Genomic DNA, 20,010 nt, shown 5'->3' on the forward strand with positions numbered 1-20,010 from the left:
TACTTGAACTTTGTTTGTTTGTTTCCTGAGGTTGGCTTGTAATGCTGTAAGCTTCCCCCTTAGAACTGCTTTTCCTGTGTCCTGTAGATTTTGGATTGTTGTGTTTCCATTTTCATGTGTCTCCAGGTATTTTTTTGATATCCTCTTTCTTCATTAAGCCATTTGTTGTTTAGTAGCATGTTGTTTATCCTTCACATGTTTGATTTTTGCAGTTTTTCCTTATAGTTGATTTCTGGTTTCATAGTGTTGTGGTTGGAAAAGATGCTTGATATGATTTCAATTTTCTTAAATTTACCAAGCCTTATTCTGTGGCCTAGCATGTGGTCTATACTGGAGAATGTCCGTGTGTACTTGGAAAGAATGTGTATTCTGCTGCTTTTGGATGGATTGCTTTGTATATATCTATTAAGTTCATCTAGTGTAATATGTCATTTAAGGCCAGAGTTTCCTTATTGATTTTCTGTTTGTGTGATCTGTTCATTGATGTTAGTGAGGTGTTAAAGTCTCCTACTATGATTGTGTTACTGTCAATTTCTCCTTGTATGTTTGTTAAGATTTGCTTTATGTATTTAGGTACTCCTATGTTGGATTGTTGTTATACCCTCCTGTTGGATTGGTCCCTTTCTACTTAGTAATATCCATCCTTATCTCTTGTTATAGTCTTGGTTTTAAAGTCTATTTTCTCTGATATAAGTATTGCTACTCTGGCTTTCTTTTCATTTTTTTTCACATGGAATACCGTTTTCCATTCCCTCACTTTCAGTCTATGTGTGTCTTTATATCTGAAGTGAGTCTCTTGTAAGTAGCATATATATGGGCCTTGTTTATGTATCCATTCAGTCACTCTACATCTTTTGAGTAGAGCATTTAGTCCATTTACATTTACTGTAATTATTGATAGGTATGTACTTACTACCATTTTGTTAATTGTTTTCTGGTTGTTTTTGTAGTTTTTTTATTTTTTCTTCTTTTTCTCTCTTCCCATGTAATTTGATGACTATCTTTAGTGTTATGTTTGGATCTCTTTCTTTTTTGTGTGTGTGTATCTATTATAGATTTTTGGTTTGGGGTTACCATGAGGTTTATATATAGCAACCTGTATATATTTGTGATTATTATAAGTGAATGATCTCTTTAAGTTCGAACACATTTCTAACAACCCTGCATTTTTACTCCCCCCTACCCCATGTTAATGTTTTTTGGTGTTTTGTTTGTTTGTTTTTTGTGGTACACGGGCCTCTCACTGCTGTGGTCTCTCCCGTTGCGGAGCACAGGCTCTGGATGCACAGGCTCAGCGGCCATGGCTCACGGGCCCAGCCGCTCTGCGGCATGTGGGATCTTCCTGGACTGGGGCACGAACCCGTGTCCCCTGCATCGGCAGGCGGACTCTCAACCACTGCGCCACCAGGGAAGCCCCATGTTAATGTTTTTGAAATCATATTTTACATCTTTTTATTTTGTGTATCCCTTAACTACTTACTGTAAAAATAGGTGATTTTACTACTTTTGTCCTTTAACTTTTCTGCTAGCTTTACAAGTAGTTGGTCTACTACCTTTACTATATATTTGCCTTTACCGATGAGATTTTTCCTTTCATAATTTTTATATTTCTAGTTGTAGTCTTTGCTTTTCCACTTAGAAAGGTCCCTTTAATGTTTCTTGTAAAGCCTGTTTAGTGGTGCTGAACTCTTAGCTTTTTGCTTGTCTGTAAAACTTCTCTTTAAATCTGAATGATAGCCTTGCTGGGTAGAGTATTCTTGGTTGTAGGTTTTTTCCTTTCATTACTTTAAAATATGTCATGCCACTCCCTTCCTCCTGGCAAAGTTTATGCTGAAAAGTCAGCTGATAGCCTTACGGGAGTTACCTTGTATGTAACTGCTTGCTTTTCTCTTTCTGCTTTTAAGAGTCTCTCTTCATCTGTAATTTTTACCATCTTAATCACAGTATGTCTTGTTGTAGATATCTTTGGGTTCATATTGTTTGGAACCCTCTGTGTTTTCTGGGCTTGGATGTCTGTTTCCTAAGTTAGAGAGGTTTTCAGCTATTTTTTCTTCAGATAAGTTCTCCCCTTTCTCTCTCTTCTCCTTCTGGTACCCCTGTAATGCAAATATTAGTAAATTAGTACATTAGTACCTAGAGGTATCTTTAACTGTTCTCATTTTTAAACATTGTCTTTTCTGTTCAGCTTGGATGATTTCCACTACTCTCAGTTTACTGATCTGTATCTTTAATCTACTGTTGATTTCTTCTCATGTATTTTTTATTTCAGTTATTACATTCTTCAGCTATGTTTGGTTCTTCTTTATATTTTCAAACTCTTTGTTATACTTCTCACTGTGTTCATCTGTTCTTCGCCCAAGCATCTTTGAGTCCCTTTATGATCATTATCTTGAACTCTTTATCAAGTAGATTGCTTATCTCCACTTATCTTAGTTCTTCTGGTGTTTTATTTTGTTCCTTTTTGGAACACATTCCTCTGTTGCCTCCTTTTGCCTATGTCTCTGTTTTTTATTTCAGTGTATAATATTAGGTAAGTCAGTTACATTTTGCAATCCTGGAGAATGGCCTCCTGTAGGAGACTTTCAGGGGGGCCTAGCAGCATACTCCCCACTGGTCACCGGAGCTATATGCTCTAGCAGTGCCCCCTATGTGGGCTGTATGGGCCTTTCTGACTACTGTGGGCACAGTAGTAGGCAGAGCTGGCCCCCAGATGGCTGCCAGGCCCTGCCTCATGCCGAGGCTACTGCCCTTCTGGTGGGCATGGCCTGGACCTGGAGAGGCTGTCTGCAGGGCCCTGGGGGTCCTGGGCTGGTACCAGCCTGATAGTAGGTGTGGCCAAGTCATGGCATGCTGCGCCAGGTATCCAGGGGGCTCAGGCTGGTGCCACCACCCTGGGGTGAGCAGTACTGGGGTCCCAACATAGCTGGCTGCAGGACCCAGGGAGTCCCAGGGCTGGTATTGGTCTCCTACTGGGCAGGGAAGCACCTGATGCTAATGAGATAGAGGGAGGACCCCAAAATGGTGCTTGCCAGCACCAGTGTCCTCATGGCAGAACAGGTGCCCCCAAATGGCTCCCATTAGCATCTCTGTCCCCAGAGGGAGTCCCAGTTCCCTTCTGCCTCCCTGGAAGGCTCTCCAAGATCAGCAAGTGGGTTGACCTGGGCTCCTTTCATATTACTACCTCTGCATTGGATTTCAGAGCATGTGAGATTTTGTGAGAGTCCTTTAAGAGTGTAACCTCTGTTTCCTATGGCCCTCCAGCTCTCTGTATGCAAGCCCTGCTAGCCTTCAAAGCCAGATGTTCTGGGGGCTTGTTTTCCTGGTACAGGACCCCCGGGCTGGGGAGAGCCCAGTGTGAGGCTCAGACCCCTCGCTCCCTGGGGAGAATGCCTGTAATTGTGATTATCCTCCCATTTGGGAGTTGCCTACCTGGGAGTTTGGGTCTTGCCTACACTGCATCTCTGCTTCTCCTACCCATCTTGTTGTGGTTTCTTCTTTATATCTTTAGTTGTTGAAAATATTTTCTGCTAGTCTTCAGGTTGTTCTCATTGATAGTTGCTCTGTATATAGTTATAATTTTGGTGTGTTCAGGGACTTCCTAAACTCCACCATCTTGATCATTCCTCTATTTCTAGTTTTTTGATGGTAGCCGTTCTGACAGGTGTGAGGTGATATCTCATTGTGGTTTGATGTGCATTTCCCTCATGATTAATGATGTAGAGCATCTTTTCATGCACCTATTGGCCATCTGTATGTCTTCTTTGGAAAAATGTCTTCCGATCTTCTGCGCATTTTTCAGTTCAAGTGTTTGGTTTTTGCTAGTGAGTTGTATTAGTTCTTTATATTTTGGGGGTAATAGCCACTTATCAGATATGTGATTTGTAATATTTTCTCCCATTTAGTAGGTTGCCTTTTCATTTTGTTCATGGTTGTCTTTGCTGCACAGAAGCATTTTACTTTGATATAATCTTACTTGTTTATTTTTGCTTTTGTTTCTGTTTCTGGTGTCAAGTTCAGAAAAAAGCATCTTTAATACCTATGTCAAGGAACTTACTGCCTATGTTTTCTTCTAAGAGATGTATGGCTTCAGGTCTTATATTCATCTCTAATCCATTTTGAGTTAATTTTTGTGTATGGTGTAAGAAGCAGTCCAGTTACATTTTTTCAACGCCATCTGTTGAAGAGACTGTCCTTTCCCCATTGAATATTTTTGGCTCCTTTGTCATAAATTAATTGACCACATATGTGTGGGTTTACGTCTGGGTTCTCTGTGCTGTTCTGTTGATCTATGTGCCTGTTTTTATGCCAATACCATACTGTTTTAATTACTATAGCATTGTAATATTGTTTGAAATCAGGGAGCATGGTACCTCCAGCTTCATTCTTCTTGCAAAGATTTCTTTGGCTATTTGGAGTCTTTTCTGGTTTTATATAGACTTTAGGATTTATTGTTCTAGTTCTGTGAAATATGCCATTTGTATTTTGATAGGGATTGCATTGAATCTGTAGATTGCTTTGTGTAGTGTGCACATTATAATGATATTCTCTCAATCCATGATCATGGACTGTCTCCATTTATTTGGGTCTTCAATTTCTTTTGTTAATGTCTTGTAGTTTTCAGCATGTAGGTCTTTCACCTCCTTGGTTATATTTATTCCTGGATGTTTTATTCTTTTTGATGCATTTGTAAACGGGATTGCTTTCTTAATATTTCTTTCTGATAGTTCATTAATGTATAGAAATGAAACAGATTTTGGGGTGTTGATTTTGTATCCCATGACTTTACTGAATTCATTTTAGTTCTGATTTTTTGATGGAATCTTTAGGGTTTTCTATACATAACATCATGTCATCTGCAAATAGTGACGGTATTACTTCTTCCTTTCCAATTTGGATACTTTTTTTTTTTTTTTTTTTTTTTTTTTGCGGTACACGGGCCTCTCACTGCTGTGGCCTCTCCCATGGCGGAGCACAGGCTCCGGACGCACAGGCCCAGTGGCCACGGCTCACGGGCCCAGCTGCTCTGCGGCATGTGGGATCTTCCCGGACCGGGGCACGAACCCGTATCCCCTGCATCGGCAGGCAGACTCTCAGCCACTGCGCCACCAGGGAAGCCCTGGATACCTTTTATTTCATTTTCTTGCCAAACTGCTCTGGATAGAACTTCCAGTACCATGCTGAATACTATCGACAAGAGTGGGCACTCGTGTCTTGTTCCTGACCATAGAAGAAAAGCTTTCAGCTTTTCACCATTGAGTATGATGTTAGCAATTGGTTGTTGTATATGGCCTTTATTATGTTGAAGTATATCCCCTCTATATACCCACTTTGCTGAGACTTTTTATCATAAATGGATGTTGAATTTTGTCAAATGCTTTTTCTGCATTTGAGATGATCATATGATTTTTATCCTTTATTTTGTTAACGTGGTATATCACATTGACTGATTCATGGATGTTGAACCATCCTTGCATCCCTAAACTAAATCCCACTTGATCATGGTATATGGTCCTTTTAATATATTGTTGAATTCAGTTTGCTAATATTTTGTTGAGGATTTTTGCCCTTACGTTCATCGGTGACATTGGCTGTCATTTTCTTTTCTTGTGGCATCCTTGTCTGATTTTGCCTTTAAATAATGGTTTCTCCTTTCTGGTACTCACCTTACTTTTCTATGTAATAAACTTCTCTATTAGAATGTGTGTGTGTGTTTGTGCGTGCGTGTGTGCGCGCGTGCGCTCACCTCTTCCTCAATAAACTTAATAATGCTCTCTGCTAAACTAGTCCTGCACTTCTGATTCATGTCTCATATTGTTATTAGATCTCTTATGTGTATGTGTATGTATATATATGTATATATTTCCACACACACTAAACTGTAAGCTCCAGGAATGCTTTTTCTTTTTCTTTTCTTTTAATCTTATTAATACTTTGTTTATGTCTCAGGACCTAACATAGTGTCTGACCCTTGGTTGATACTTAATAAAAATTTGTTCACCATGGCTTTGTTATTTTATTTCTAAATTTAGTGATTGTGCAGATGCTTGGATAGACCTTCTATAATTTAATTTTTGAATCAAATTTTTACACTTCTAAGTGGAGCAATTTTATATCTATACCCTAGGCCCATACTGCCGTTACTTGATGACTCTTTTTGTCTTGTCACCTCAAACAGATAGCTAAAGCCCGAGTACCATATTCTATCCTAAAATACAAACTACCTCCAGCTTTTCCTCTGAAACTGCCTATTCTGGTGGTGCTGTTCTTCTTTCAGCCACAACCTAAGACTCATCTTTATACCAGCTTTATTCCTCACTACCTCACTCCTCTCAACATCACTCCAGTCAGCAAAACTTGTTGTTCTTCAAAGAATTATATTTTGCTCCATGCTTAAGTAAAGGATGATGGGATATTCTGGCAGATAGAATATTGATTTTTTTATTTATTGAAAATGTCTTATATGAAGTATATTAGTAGGTTTTATTGTGTTCAAGGAGGAAGTGACATATTTATTTAATAAACCCTTTGCTTTCTTTTCCTCAGATTGATGCCTCATCGTTTACGTTGACATTTTTTGGTCAAGGGTACAGCCAAGGCTTTGGTCCTGATAAGAACAAACCAAATATCAGAATTTGTACTCAGGTGAAAGGACCAGGTATTTCACATGTGACTTAAGAGTGCTTGGGAGTTTTACATTGTCTTAAGCTATAAAGTGGTGTGCTATTACAGCAGTTTCTTTTTAAAGTTTATTTGTTTTAGAGATAAATTTGCACAAACTATTTAAGTAATAATGATAAATAATTCTGTCAAAAGAAGGATTGGAATTATTGGTATCATTCAATTTTATTGTTGTGTCCCTCTCTCTGTTTTTTTTTCTTTCAGTATGATTCAGTAATTCTGAGTGGAATTTTTAATATTAAGAAGACAAGGGGCTGATTGATATTTATCTGTTCTATTCTTATAGTCAAGGGTCACTTGAAAGCAGTGTAGTTATAACATAATCAAAGCTGTGATCCAAGCTTTTTTGGAGTCTGGATCACCCTGACATTGTTTGTAAAGTGTGTGCACATGTGCATTTTTCTGGGCAAGGTAAAAGTTTTGATAGATTGTTAAAAAGAACTATCACTCCAAAACATTCAATAACTTACGCTGTATATTTTAGAGAACTGTACAGAGACAATCCCACTTGTGAATTACAGTATAAGTTTAATTACCATCATTCCTAATAGATCACAGAGGGTCCGTTGTGCAGTTTTAATCAAGCCCAATAGCAAAGATATCTTTGCATCTTGCCTTTTTTTCAAATTTCCACCTGGGTTTTTAAGAAAAGCTATGTTCTTATTTAACATGAATATAAACACTAATGTTCTCCTTGTTTATAGACTTCTTTTACAGTTACTTCTTAAAGTTAGACTTCTTTGAGAGTTACTCAGTTGTTCTTTAAGAAATGGAGTCTTTTGTTAAAAGTGAAGTTTGATGTATTTGATTGATAAAGATCAGTGTAGTGTATGAATAGAGAAACAAGAAACCTAGGATTATTGGTAAGAGTGTGGACTTGAGCCGGCTGCCTGCATGTGATTCTGGCCCAACCACTACCTAACTTTGTGAATTTGAATGAGTCTCTTAACCTCTCTATGCCTCAGTTTCCTCATCTGTAAAATCAGCATAAAATAGTACTAGCCTAGATTGTTAGGAGAATTAAATGAGTTTAATGGATTTAAAGCTCTTAATACAGTTCCTAACACTTAATAAGTACTATATAAATGTTTTTATTTTTGTTATTACATGAACAGAGTATTTATTGAGGAAATTCTGTACACTGATACTTAGATATAAAATCTACCATTTGATTTTTGGGTGTTGTTGAATGCATATTTTATGAATACTTTCTTTTTCTTTCATCACCTGTTATCTGCAGAAGCTGGCTATGTGGCTACCCCCATAGCCATGGTCCAGGCAGCCATAACTCTACTAACTGACGCCTCTGATCTTCCTAAGGCGTAAGTCTGGTTTTCTTCAAATTTGAAGATATCTTTTTCATTTATGTTATATTTTAGCTTATCTTGGTTCAGTTTTCAGGCATTGGGTTTGTACATAAGCATTTACAGTACCTTTGATCCAAAGATAGAGGTAAACTTAATATTGTGAGAAGGATGGTTCCTTATTGGCCTCTAGGAACAGTGCAGAAGTAAATGAGAGGAGACAGAAAAGTTTGAGAGCCATGCTTCAGTTCCTCCTGAAAATAACTCAGATCCAAAGCCAGCTACTCAAAAAAAGGTCCCTGTAGTTAAATGTTATTGGCAGGAGCCCCTAATCCATGCTGAATGATACCCAGCTGGCAGTGGGAGCCTTGACCCCAAGCATGAGTTGATTCATGGCATCCTGGTTAGATAAGTATCGAGTGAACTATCTTTCTGGAGCATATAGCTGTTACCCTAAAAGTAGGCCAACTTTACAAATGAGCATAGGCCTGCAGGCTTCGAAACAAATAAATTTAGGTCTGACCTGAAACAGTAGTAAGTAATAAACATAAAAATTATATAAAGTGAAACCTAATTAAATTTTCTTCAAATATTTGTATATTCTTTGAAAATATTTAGCATTTTCTAAATGTTACCCATTACATTTAAAGAAACTTCTTTTTCATCCAAATTGTCTTGTTTATGCTTTAGTAATAATTGATTACCTAAATTTATTTTGCCCATGTGCATATGTAATCCTCCTGAGTCTAAGGGCTGACTTTATAAACAGCAGCTGTTACTTGGGTTAATAACCCTCAGTGTGCCCCTTCCAACACACACACCGGTATCATGGAAACAGTCTCATTAGTCACTGAACCAACCTAGATGGGTTTGCTGGGTACTAGTTTACTCCTGGATAATAGCTACTTGCTCATTTGGCTGATTTTAGGAATGGAACCAAAACCAGTCCATTATGGAATCAAGAATCAGGTTTTCATAAGCTCTGCATTGATTCGATAGCTAGTCCTCCAGTAAATCACACTAGCAGAGGAAAGGGCTGGAGCTGGGCTTTGTGCACTGTTTCATCTTGTTATTGTCTTACAGGGGTGGGGTCTTCACTCCTGGAGCAGCTTTCTCCAGAACAAAGTTGATTGACAGACTCAACCAACATGGCATTGAATTTAGTGTCATTAGCAGCTCTGAAGTCTAAACATTTGAATAATTAACCGAAGTCATAAAATGCATGAATTAACAGCTTTTTAATTTGCTATTTGAAATTCTTCTATAAGCCTGTCTGACTATATGTGGAAAAGATTGTCAAATCTAAAATATGTATATAGTAAAAGCAGGGAATTGTACTAGCTTACCATAAATTTCAAATCTTAGCTGATTTTTGTGATTTTATTGCTTGTGAGAAAAAATTAATATTTGACTTTTTCATGGAGGAATTCAAGGTCAGTTTTTTAAGTGAGCTGGAAGATCAGAGGGTGGGATGGGTGGCTCTCTCTGTGGCTGACACGCCCAGGCTGGTGGTCATGTAAGACGGCAGCTGCTCTTTTCCTTGCCATGATATTGAATGTGATCTCACTTCCCCATGAATTTCTCTGCATAGTGTAGGCCTTTGCCAAATGAAACTGCAGTTTTTGCTATATTAGCCTACTTTTTCACCCATCCACACTGACTGATTTTGGACTCTTACCTAAGTTTAATAATAAAGGATTGTCAATTGAACAGTGGTTCTGTGTTTGGACGTGCCTGTGTATTTGAGTAGTGGTAGAAATGTGCTTCCTAAGTGGTCTGTGTACGGCTAATAATTGGGCTTATCATTCATTTCCCCTGGTTCTGTACCTGTGTGCCTTAGGTTTAAGGATATAGCTGGTAAGTTTCTATTGATTTTCACTGCCTAAGCAAAATTTTTCTCTAATTTACTTTTTATATTTTAACCAGGTTTCCACTGAAGCCCAAAAATAAGGCAAAGGACTTTTCCTTTTGTAATTAGCATATAATAAACACACATAAGTGTTCTGTTAAGTTCATTATGTAAAGAGGACAGCCATTGCCTTCATGGAATTTCTGCTCTGCAGTGAGAGGCATGACATTGATAGGAATTTTATTCATGTTGGGAGGTCCGTCTGTGCTGTCCGTACAGAAGAAAAAGGGTCTGTTTAACTTGAAGAGGGAGATCCTTGGTGATAGTACTGTCCATCCTAACTTTGCTTCCTCTGCCCAGGGCTGGTCGAATCGGGTCTCAGCTGTGCACTAATTTGTGGGACCTTAGAAGAGGTTTTATCATCTCTAAAATCAGGAAGATGGACAAGAGCAAGAGATCTCATGACTAGCTGCATATCCGAACCACAAACAATGTAGGTTCCCCAGCGGACCCCAGCAATTTGCATTCGGGAGGTGTGACGGTTGGGCCCTAGGAATCTGTGGCTTAGATCTGCACTGGGGAGCTACTGGGTGAGACTCCATGTGCATCTTTCCACTTTTGCAACGAGTGCTGTGTTGTGCTCTAGTGTTGATGCTGATATGTGACCACCTGTGTGACCCTGTCCTCCAGCTTGAGGTATAAGTGTCTCGTCCTGATATTCTTTCTAACCCTCCAAGGCTCCACCTGCTCACTTGCAGAAAGTATATTTACTTGCCTCAAGCAAATTGTCCAAGAACTTTAAGTCTCAGTCCAAGAGGTAGAAGTCGTTCCTGCTTCCCATGGCCTCACTGCTATCCTGCCTCAAGGACAAAGGCTTTCCTGGGTTCTGTGATGCTTTGCTGACCCTTGTCCCTGCCATCACCAACATGGAGCTCCACACTTGGGCTCCAAGGTTACAGGTTATATTTTAGTTCATGTGCATACACTCAGCCAGGACCTGAGCTACAGGCAAAACCCAAGCCCCTCCCATAAGCCCTTGGGTCCTGGTAGTAAGCTGAAGTCACCAGCCCAGATGCCTCTGCCTTCCCAAGGAGACTCCTCTTGGAGCCCTTGATAGCCTTTCCTGCCAGTAGAGTTTCAGTGCCCCTAACTTTATATTTTAGGGAGCAAGTATTGGAGTTGTCACCTCTGTTGCCTCCTTCCTGTTCTTATGCAAATCAGTCAAACTGCTCCTTGGGACAGTCCTGCATATTAAGGCCCCAGGCCTTTGGTTAGGAATGCAGTCCCAGAGTCAGCCCACTGCTTACAGTGGCCTGGACAAGCCTCGTTTGTTTAACCTTTAAAGCCTCAAAATGGGGAAAGTAATAGGGCCACATTCATAGAATTATGGTGAAAATTAAATGAGCTCACAGATGTTTAGCACTTAGATTAGTGCCTGGCACACAGTAAGCCCTGGATAAGTCTCTGTTATTGCTGCTATTGTTAGTCTGTCTAAGGCCGCAAAAGTTTTCTTTACAAGCCTTTCCCCAGAGCACTCAGTGCCCGTGGGTCCTTAACTAAGACTCATCAATCAGTTCTTTGTGGAATCAAGATCTCTTTGAGATTGACTAATTCCTGGCAGATGTCATAGTAAATCTTAATCTCTGCCACCCCAGGCCCTTGCACTGAACGGGTCCCACAGTACAGGCACTTAACGATGCTTAATGAATTGAACCTATTTCAAATAAACCTATGAAGACAGAAAATAAGTGGAGGTAGAATATCAAATTTGTTCAGAACAAGGATACAAAATGAGGGGCATGAAATAACCATTCTCTAGGTGAGACAGCAAGAAACTTATCAAAAGCTTTTATTTGAAGTTTGGAGCTGTCGATCATGAAAATATTAACGGCAGTTGCTTACCAATTCCTCTGTGTGCCAAGCACATTCTAAGTTCTTTATATTCTTTTATATTTGTTAACCATCTGCAGTAAGTACTGTTACCGTTCCCCTGTAACAGGTAAGGAAAGAGACTTAGAGAGGGGAAGTCATTTGCCCCAAACCACACAATTGATTAGTGATGGATTCAGCCCCAGGCAGTCAATCCCAGAGCTCAGAGTGCTGACCATTCACCTTATGAATTTCCCACCTCACCTTCACCCTGGTTATGGATTCATTTTTACATGGTTTTAAATCAAATTGAAGAAGAGTTTTGCTTAAAAGTGGTATAATAGGTTGAGTGAGTGGGAAATGGGTTGACTAGGTTGAGTCCACAATTCAGTTCTGAGAGCCAAGTTAAATAAGCTTATTAGCTGCACAAATAATCTTTCCAACTCAAAGCTCAAATGTTTTCAGTTGGTGTATCCTCACTATTCCATATGCAATAAACATTCTCTCTTCTTTTTCACTATAAGAGCAACATCATTTTTCAGTTTCCACAAGCTGGATTCAAGTAGGTCCCCAAAGTCCTTTAACATTTGTGACTGCTGGTGTACAAATGGTTGAAGCATTTGATCGTCTTCCTAAAAATAAGAAAAGAACAATATTGTTGTCAAACCCAAGTTCGTGTGCCCGACGCACAGTGAGGCCAAACTGAAATGGTGGAGTTTGGAGCAGAGAAACTTGTATTAGTCAAGGAGGCACCAACCCTAAAGATGGGAGACCTAGACTCGTCTCAAATCCATCTTGCTGGCTGGCCAGGGGCGTAGGGTTTTTTTTTAAAAAAAAAAGTAAAGGGGAGGGGGGTCTTTATGATTTCAGCTTTCCTGTAAGACTTCAATTGCAGACTTCCCAGCACTGTCTTGGGACTCGTTGTGTCTGTCATTGGTGAATGTGATTGATCATCTGTGTGTTCCTACAAAGCAAACTAGTAAATCATGGTCTTGTGATCCCTTAACTTCTTTCTAGGAGAAAGCAAAAGCAATGGTTGAGGCATTTTGTTATTTACTTCGTGATGGTTCAGGAGGTTCAGTTCTTAATTGACCTTCCCAGTGTCACCAATTTTAAGTCCACTTGGGGCCAGCCAGTTGAAGCCACAGAACATTATCTCCACAGTTTGGGGGTCATAAGTCAAGGCATTACTTTAAGCTAACAATCATGGAAAAGATTATGTTGGGCTTGCTTTTCCGTTGTTTCTGCGTTCCCTCACTCGCCTAGTTAGTAACAGCTTGAATCTGCTCTTTGGAACTCAGGGAAGGTCTAGGAGACTAAAGACTTTCTATAAACAACAAATGAGGGACACAGAGGGGATTTTGTACTCAGGAGGGCCCCGCAGCATCCTGCTCGGTTTCAATATTAGTGGACTCACTTCATTACAGTAAAAGTACTGTGTGTGTACATGAGTGGGGTGCCCAGCGAGTTCTCCCTTTGGGCCAGAAAGCTGCATTTGAAAGTTGCTACCAGAGGCGACAAGTCACCTAGGAGCATGTCCTGTTTCAGGAAGTCTGCCTAAATGACCCTTTACTTACTGCCAACAGGGAAAATTGGTGAGATAATCCAAATATTTGAGATTGGTATGGTATATATTCTTTTAATACTGTAGAAGTTCTGAGGTTTGCACAGGACCGTGTTGGGTGGGGATTCTCCCACTGAGAGTTGGCTGATGTGTCCCCTGCCCCATAGGAGCAGGTATCCCTGAGCAGGGATTGCAGGGCCCACTGTGGGCCAGAGCGCCAGTGAGCAACGGTGGAGGAGGTGACGGTGCTCACAGAGATGCGAGCAGGCAGGGGGCCGATAGTGTGTCGTGGCATCTCGTTTTAGTTTCTGTTTCCCTGATTATTAGTGAAATGCCCGCACAGATACTTTGGCCATTTTTTCCAGTGTATTTTCCTACAAAGAGAAAGAGTTGTCTTTCTCTTATTTTAAAAGTATGTAGGGACTTCCCTGATGGCGCAGTGGTTAAGAATCCACCTGCCGATGCAGGGGATACGGGTTCGAGCCCTGGTGCAGGAAGATACCGAGCCCTGGTGCAGGAAGATACCACATGCCGTGGAGCAACTAAGCCCATGCGCCACAACTACTGAGGCTGCGCCCTAGAGCCGGTGCTCCGCAGCAAGAGAAGCCACTGCAATGAGAAGCCTGCGCACCTCAACAAAGAGTAGCCCCCACTTGTGGCAACTAGAGAGAGCCCACTTGCAGCAACGGAGACCCAATGCAGCCAAAAATAAATAAATTTATTTTTTTTAAAAAGTACGTAGTTGTTTATATATTCTGGATACTAATCTTTGATGACAAATAATACACATAGATTCTCCCAGGTTGTGGCTTATAACGTTAGTGTGTTTATCACACTGGGTTTTCCTTCTTTTTTATTGTGAGGTGTACAGACAAAAGAGTACCCAAAATGTGTGCATAGGTACAGTTAAAGTGAACATACCTGCTCAAGAAAACACACTGCGTCTCGAGCGCCTCCTGGTCACACCCATTTCTCTACCCCCAGAAGCAACCCTAACCTAAATTGTGTGATAATCATTTTCTCGCCACCTAGAATGCAGCCCTAAACAGTATATTTTGCCTGTCTTTTGGGCATTTGTGCCATAAGTTACTTACCTTCTGTGGGTGTACATTAAGATGTTTCCATTTGGGGGCTATTATGGAAGATGGTGTTAAAATACAGCCAGTGCACGAGTGCTTGGGTTCCTACAGAATTTTTCAGCTAGTCCATCATCTGAACTACAGAACAGAAAATGACTTGAGTGACTATTTTCCCAGTTCTCTCAAGAATGGTGTATAACGAGTACCATTCTAGATAGGTAGGAGAGAAATTAATTCATTACATACACAGGATGCCTAGAAAGGTGGTTCTCAAACTTGAGTTTAAGGCAGAATCATCTGGAGGACTTGTTAAAGCACAGATTACTAGGCCTCACACCCAGAGAGTCTGGTTCAGCAGGTCTGGGAGGGGACCCTGGAATTTGCATTTCTAACAAGATCCCAGATCACGCTGAAGCTGCTGGTGAGAAGACCACACTGTGAGAACCTCTGCCTCAGGGCATTAAGGTGCAGAGAAGTGCAGAACCAGTTTACTCTGTGGAGAAGAGGAGTTGAGTTGCAGGCTTACAGGGTAGATGCATCTTTGACTTTTATTAGATAAATGGCAAACAAACAGTTTTTTAAGTGGTTGTAGCGATTCATACTCCTTCCGATGTGGCGTGAAAGTTTCTGTTGCTTCATAGCTTTACCAAAACTTGATATTTTCAGATGGAAATTTTTGCCAGTATGGTTACTTTATACTAGCATATCACTGGTTTCAATTAGTGTTTCCCAAATTATTAAAGAAGTTAAGCACTTTCTCATATATTTATTGGCCTTTTTTTTTTTTTTTGCGGTACGCGGGCCTCTCACTGCTGTGGCCTCTCCCATTGCGGAGCACAGGCTCCGGACGCGCAGGCTCAGCGGCCATGGCTCACGGACCCAGCCGCTCCGCGGCATGTGGGACCTTCCCGGACCGGGTCACGAGCCCGTGTCCCCTGCATCGGCAGGCGGACTCTCAACCACTGCTCCACCAGGGAAGCCCTATTGGCCTTTTTGATTTCCTCTTTTGTGAAGTTCCTGTTTGTGTCTTCTGACCAGTTTTCCTACTGGGTCAAAATCTAGCTGTTTCTCTTTTTGGTTTGTAGTAGTTCTTTATTTTGGATATTAGCTCATTATATATTAAATGTGTTGGCAAATGACTTTTCCTATCCCTTTCGACTTTGTTTTGGTTTCTGGACCAAACTTCACAATTTTAATATAGGTGAGTCTATCAATCTTTTTCTTTAAATCTAGGTATTTTTCTTGTCATGTTTAAATCCTTTTCCACCGTGAGGTCATGAAGATGTCTCCTAAAGTACCTTCTGTAAGCGTTAGGGGTTTACCTTTCACGTATAGGTCTTTAATTCTCACCTAAAATTGACTTCTAGGTATAGTTCTAGATAAGGCTCCAATTTCATTTATCTTCATATGTATTCTGAATGCTCTGAGCACTGTTTATTGAAAAATCCATCCTTGCCACATTCATCTTTGGTTCCGCCTCGGTTCATATATCAAGTCTCTAATTCTGAGTGAATCTATTTCTTGGCCTTCTTTTCCTTTGGTTATCTTACCTACATTTGGGCAATACCTTACCGTCTATTACAATAGCATTAAAATATGCCTTGATACAGAGTAGGGCAAGTTCTCTACCTTGTTTTTGAGCCTTGGATTGTCTCGGCTAATCTTTGCTTTTGCGATTCCATCTAAATTATAGGATCATCTTGTCAGATTCCATTACATTTTATTGGGATTATATTGAATCTCAGGAGACTTGACAGATTTACAGTAGCAAACCTTCCAAACCATGGAGCCATGGCATGTTTCTCCATTTATTTAGATCATCTTTAACATCTCTCAAACAAGCTTTAAAATTTTCTCCATAGAAGTCCATACTTTATGTTAGCTATAGGCCTAAGTACTTCTTACATTTGATGCGATTATAAATGCTATCTTTTCGGGGCTTCCCTGGTGGCACAGTGGTTGAGAGTCCGCCTGCCAATGCAGGGGACACGGGTTCGTGCCCCGGTCCAGGAAGATCCCACATGCCGTGGAGCGGCTGGGCCCGTGAGCCATGGCCGCTGAGCCTGTGCATCTGGAGCCTGTGCTCTGCAATGGGAGAGGCCACAACAGTGAGAGGCCCAAGTACCGCAAAAAAAAAAAAAAAAAAAAAAAAATGCTATCTTTTATTTTAAAAATGTTGTTCTATTGCTGTTATATTCAAACATAATTAATTAAATATTGATTTTTGTATCCAGCAACCTTGTAATTTATTTATAAATTCTTTTGGATTTTCTATTTACATAAACATGTCATCTGCAAATAATACTAGAGGCATCATGGTGTAGTGGGAAAGAGTATAGACCGTGGAGCAGCCCTGGGTTTGGAGCTTGGCCCTGACACTTACTAGTTGTGTGTCCTTACATAAGTTACTTAACCTCTCTTGTGCCTTAGATCCATCAACTGTATAATAAAGCTAATGATAGTACCTACCCATCAGGTTGTTGTGAGAATTGAGTCAGTAAATGTAAAAGCACTTAGTAAGTATTACATAAATGTATACTATTATTACCTTTTTTTCCTTTCCAATCCTTATACCTTTTATTTCTGGGCTTGCTGCACTGGCTAGAACCTAAAGTACAATGTCAAACAGAAGTGAAGGTAGCTGGCATCGGTGATTTACCATTAAGATTATGCTTACTGTGTGTTTGTTTAAGATTGCCTTTATCAGATTAAGTAATGTCCATTTTATTCCTAGTTTGCTAAAAGTTTTTATCGTGGTAGGATGCTGAATTTTATCACATGCTTTTTTTGTATATATTGAAGTAATCATGATTTTTCTCCTATAATACCTTAATGTGATGAATTATATTTATTTGGTTTTATAATGATAAAGCGAACTTGCATTTCTGAGATACTCTGTACATCCTTAAGTGCAGGAATATCAGTGCTGCAGTGGCCACGGCTGCCTTGAACCAGCCAGATGTACACTGAAGTGAAAAATGGGAGCAGAGATGGGTGAAGCCCCGAAAGCAGCAGACTCACAGTGTTCTAGGCCTCAACCTGCTCTTCGGCTGAAACACACCCATGTCCCCATGCTCAGGAAATGCAGTTATATCAAACAGCTGCATTAAATGGAAAGAAATTCCTTTTGCTCCCAGGATTCTGGCTACTTACAGGAGGTTTATGATGTCTCAATTTGAGAAACTGCCCTCTTGCCACATTCATCCTTTGGTAGAACACCTTAAGAGCTTTGGCAAATTCTCTGTCATAGCTGGCTTGCTGGGTGCGCATCTGATTAACCTCTCTGGCTGCTGGCAATTGTGCTGTCGTCCCAGTTAGCTTCAGGGTATTGGAAGGCTTATGTGCTGAGGTTGAAAGATAACATTTACTTATTCATCTATTTATTTATCCAGATATTTACATATTTAATTACCTTGGTGCATTTTACTACATCAGCATTTATCAGGCACCAGTTTGGACCCATTCAAAGAAATCTTACCAGGAAAAAGGAAAAAAAGTTCCCCCCCTTTTTAAAAACTGAAACAAGATATTAACTCATTTAAAATTTCATCTCTTAGAAAGAAAATACACATCACAAATGTAGGAGTTTAGAGAAAAGCTAAACACCAAGACTTGAGCGGCCTCTTACCTTGTTGACTAGAACCAGTTTTCTCAAGAGATTCTTTAAGAAACACATTTTCCTCTCTGAGCACTCTGTTAATATTTCTGAGCAGTTCTGTCTCCTGTTCTAACTTGAGCAGCTTCAGATAAAGTTCTGGTATCTGGTTTGATGTAGTCTACAAAAAACAGGTCAGTTTAGCCTTTTGCTGGATTATTTGCGTACGCTTGGAGAGTGCCAGTTGTTCCTACCATGTGAAAACTACGTGGGGTGGAGGGGTGTGGTGACCAAGGTTTAGGACCCTCAGGGTTCACAGGAATAAATCAAGAAAAAGGTTTTTTAATGGGAAGGAACACTGATGATCCCCAAGCAACTGTCATCGGAGATATTTTTAGTCATCTGTGACATCTATTTTTAATGTCACTTAAGTATACACACCTGGCCCTTATCCATCACAGCGGATATTTTCTTGGTGTCCACCATGATGTGGCCTTCACCTGTGACCATGAGGCCTGGCTGAGAGCAGCTCAGTTCGGCACAGCCTTCTGTAGTGTGGAGGAGACACCATCAAGGAAAGAAATGTCTCAGTTGTCCAGCCCCCCTGTTGTGTGAGGAGATTTAAACCATATGATCACCTGTGGACTAAAAGCCAGAGGCCCAAGGGACGATAGCTCTTGGCCACAGCTGTCAAGACCCTGATCACCTCCCTCCATCTCCCTCCTCTGCAGCCCTAGGTATACAGACATGATATCTGACTGAGGAATGCACCATGCAAAAGAGGAAGTAAACATGGTACCTTGAAGGCCCCATAAATCAACAATGAGAGCATTTGTCTGTAAATAATTCAGAAACTCCTGAGATGCATTTAAGGCTGTAAATTGGACAGTCTCTTCAATTTGGGGATTCAGAATTTTCCATACAGGCTTGGTATATAAAGTGTTTGGAAGATCATAAATTCTGTACCTGAGACAAGAACAGAAAACATAACTTAAAACCATAAGGGATACATTTGTAAAGAAAAGTATCAGGTGAGCCAAAAAATTATAGCCTGCTTTGGTTAGCTGATAAAAGGTGACCTATAATTGATTCTCATGATTGCCACCTCCAACGTCTCAGCTATTCAAATGTGGGTATCATCATTACATAGATAATATTAAATGTCTAACAAAAAGAGAAAAGGATTTTGATAAATACTTTCCACTTAGATATTCTAAAATTGTTAATTTTCCACATGAGGTTACAGTTTGTTTTTGTCCTTCAAAGCCTACCTTTTTTTTTTTTTTTTTTTTGCGGTACGCGGGCCTCTCACTGCTGTGGCCTCTCCCGTTGCGGAGCACAGGCTCCGGACGCGCAGGCTCAGCGGCCATGGCTCACAGGCTCAACCGCTCCACGGCATGTGGGATCCTCCCAGACCGGGGCACGAACCCGCGTCCCCTGCATCGGCAGGCAGACTCCCAACCACTGCGCCACCAGGGAAGCCCAAGCCTACCTTTTTTATTGCTTTATCTTTTAATATCCTTTTAGCTTAATTAGTTTAAGCTTCTAGTTTAAGCATATCTGGTGCCTCTGCCATATTGTAATACAGTCCTTTTGTTTCCAACTAAATAAAATAAACCCAATCGTCCTACTTAGATAACACAGTTTTACGGGATAGTCTTTCTGATAATTAAAATTTCTGACTCTTTGCTTCAGTTACTTAGGAGGATCAGTATACGCTAATCACATGCCGCTGACCTGGAGGGGCATGCGGCTTATCTGTCTGTTAAACAGTTGGAGGAAATAGTCACTTGGGGGTTGAACAAGCCAAAAAACGTAAGAAAATGACATGACAGCTCATTCTTAAAACTTGAGGAAAGACTCCCTCCCACCAGGGCCCACAAAGTGGGCAGTTCGTGTTCAGCAGCTCTGTGGGGCAGGCTGGTACCCCATCTGAACACCCCGCTCTGCATCTTCCTTTAGCCACTTGGTGCCAAGGCACTGCACAATGCGAATCTGGAAATCCATTCTCTTGCCCAGCAGCTCCAGTGGGTCAATAACCACATCTTCCTCACCACGTGCTCTACAAACAG

The 20,010-nt window shown here is 40.5% G+C and overlaps 2 protein-coding genes across 6 annotated transcripts in view; one reads left to right on the forward strand and one right to left on the reverse strand.

Moving 5' to 3' along the window:
* The window catches only part of SCCPDH (saccharopine dehydrogenase (putative)), a 63,328-nt gene that overhangs the window by 31,033 nt on the left and 12,285 nt on the right, over positions 1 to 20,010 (forward strand). The window contains exons 10-12 of one of the 5 annotated variants that reach the window (XR_004352539.1): positions 6,544 to 6,642; positions 7,919 to 8,000; positions 10,192 to 10,314. Coding sequence is in view for 3 of the 5 variants with exons in the window: in XM_032651260.1 (XP_032507151.1) it covers positions 6,544 to 6,655; positions 7,919 to 8,000; positions 10,192 to 10,300 (303 nt within the window). In the remaining 2 variants the exon portion in view is untranslated. Of the gene's footprint in view, positions 1 to 6,543; positions 6,656 to 7,918; positions 8,001 to 9,065; positions 9,698 to 10,191; positions 12,218 to 20,010 lie in introns of those variants that run through there. The other 4 variants (XR_004352538.1, XM_032651260.1, XM_032651250.1 and 1 more) reach the window with 4 other exon arrangements.
* The window catches only part of LOC116741694 (kinesin-like protein KIF28P), an 85,693-nt gene continuing 77,346 nt past the window's right edge, over positions 11,664 to 20,010 (reverse strand). Inside the window, exons 18-23 of the mRNA XM_032608667.1 lie at positions 19,866 to 20,000; positions 18,738 to 18,904; positions 18,380 to 18,486; positions 17,972 to 18,119; positions 17,497 to 17,687; positions 11,664 to 12,332 (exon numbers count right to left, since the gene is read on the reverse strand). Coding sequence (XP_032464558.1) covers positions 12,180 to 12,332; positions 17,497 to 17,687; positions 17,972 to 18,119; positions 18,380 to 18,486; positions 18,738 to 18,904; positions 19,866 to 20,000 — 901 coding nt within the window. The 3' untranslated portion in view covers positions 11,664 to 12,179. The remainder of the gene's footprint in view (positions 12,333 to 17,496; positions 17,688 to 17,971; positions 18,120 to 18,379; positions 18,487 to 18,737; positions 18,905 to 19,865; positions 20,001 to 20,010) is intronic.

The sequence above is a fragment of the Phocoena sinus genome, chromosome 1, assembly GCF_008692025.1.
Source record: "Phocoena sinus isolate mPhoSin1 chromosome 1, mPhoSin1.pri, whole genome shotgun sequence".
Lineage (NCBI taxonomy): Eukaryota > Metazoa > Chordata > Mammalia > Artiodactyla > Phocoenidae > Phocoena > Phocoena sinus.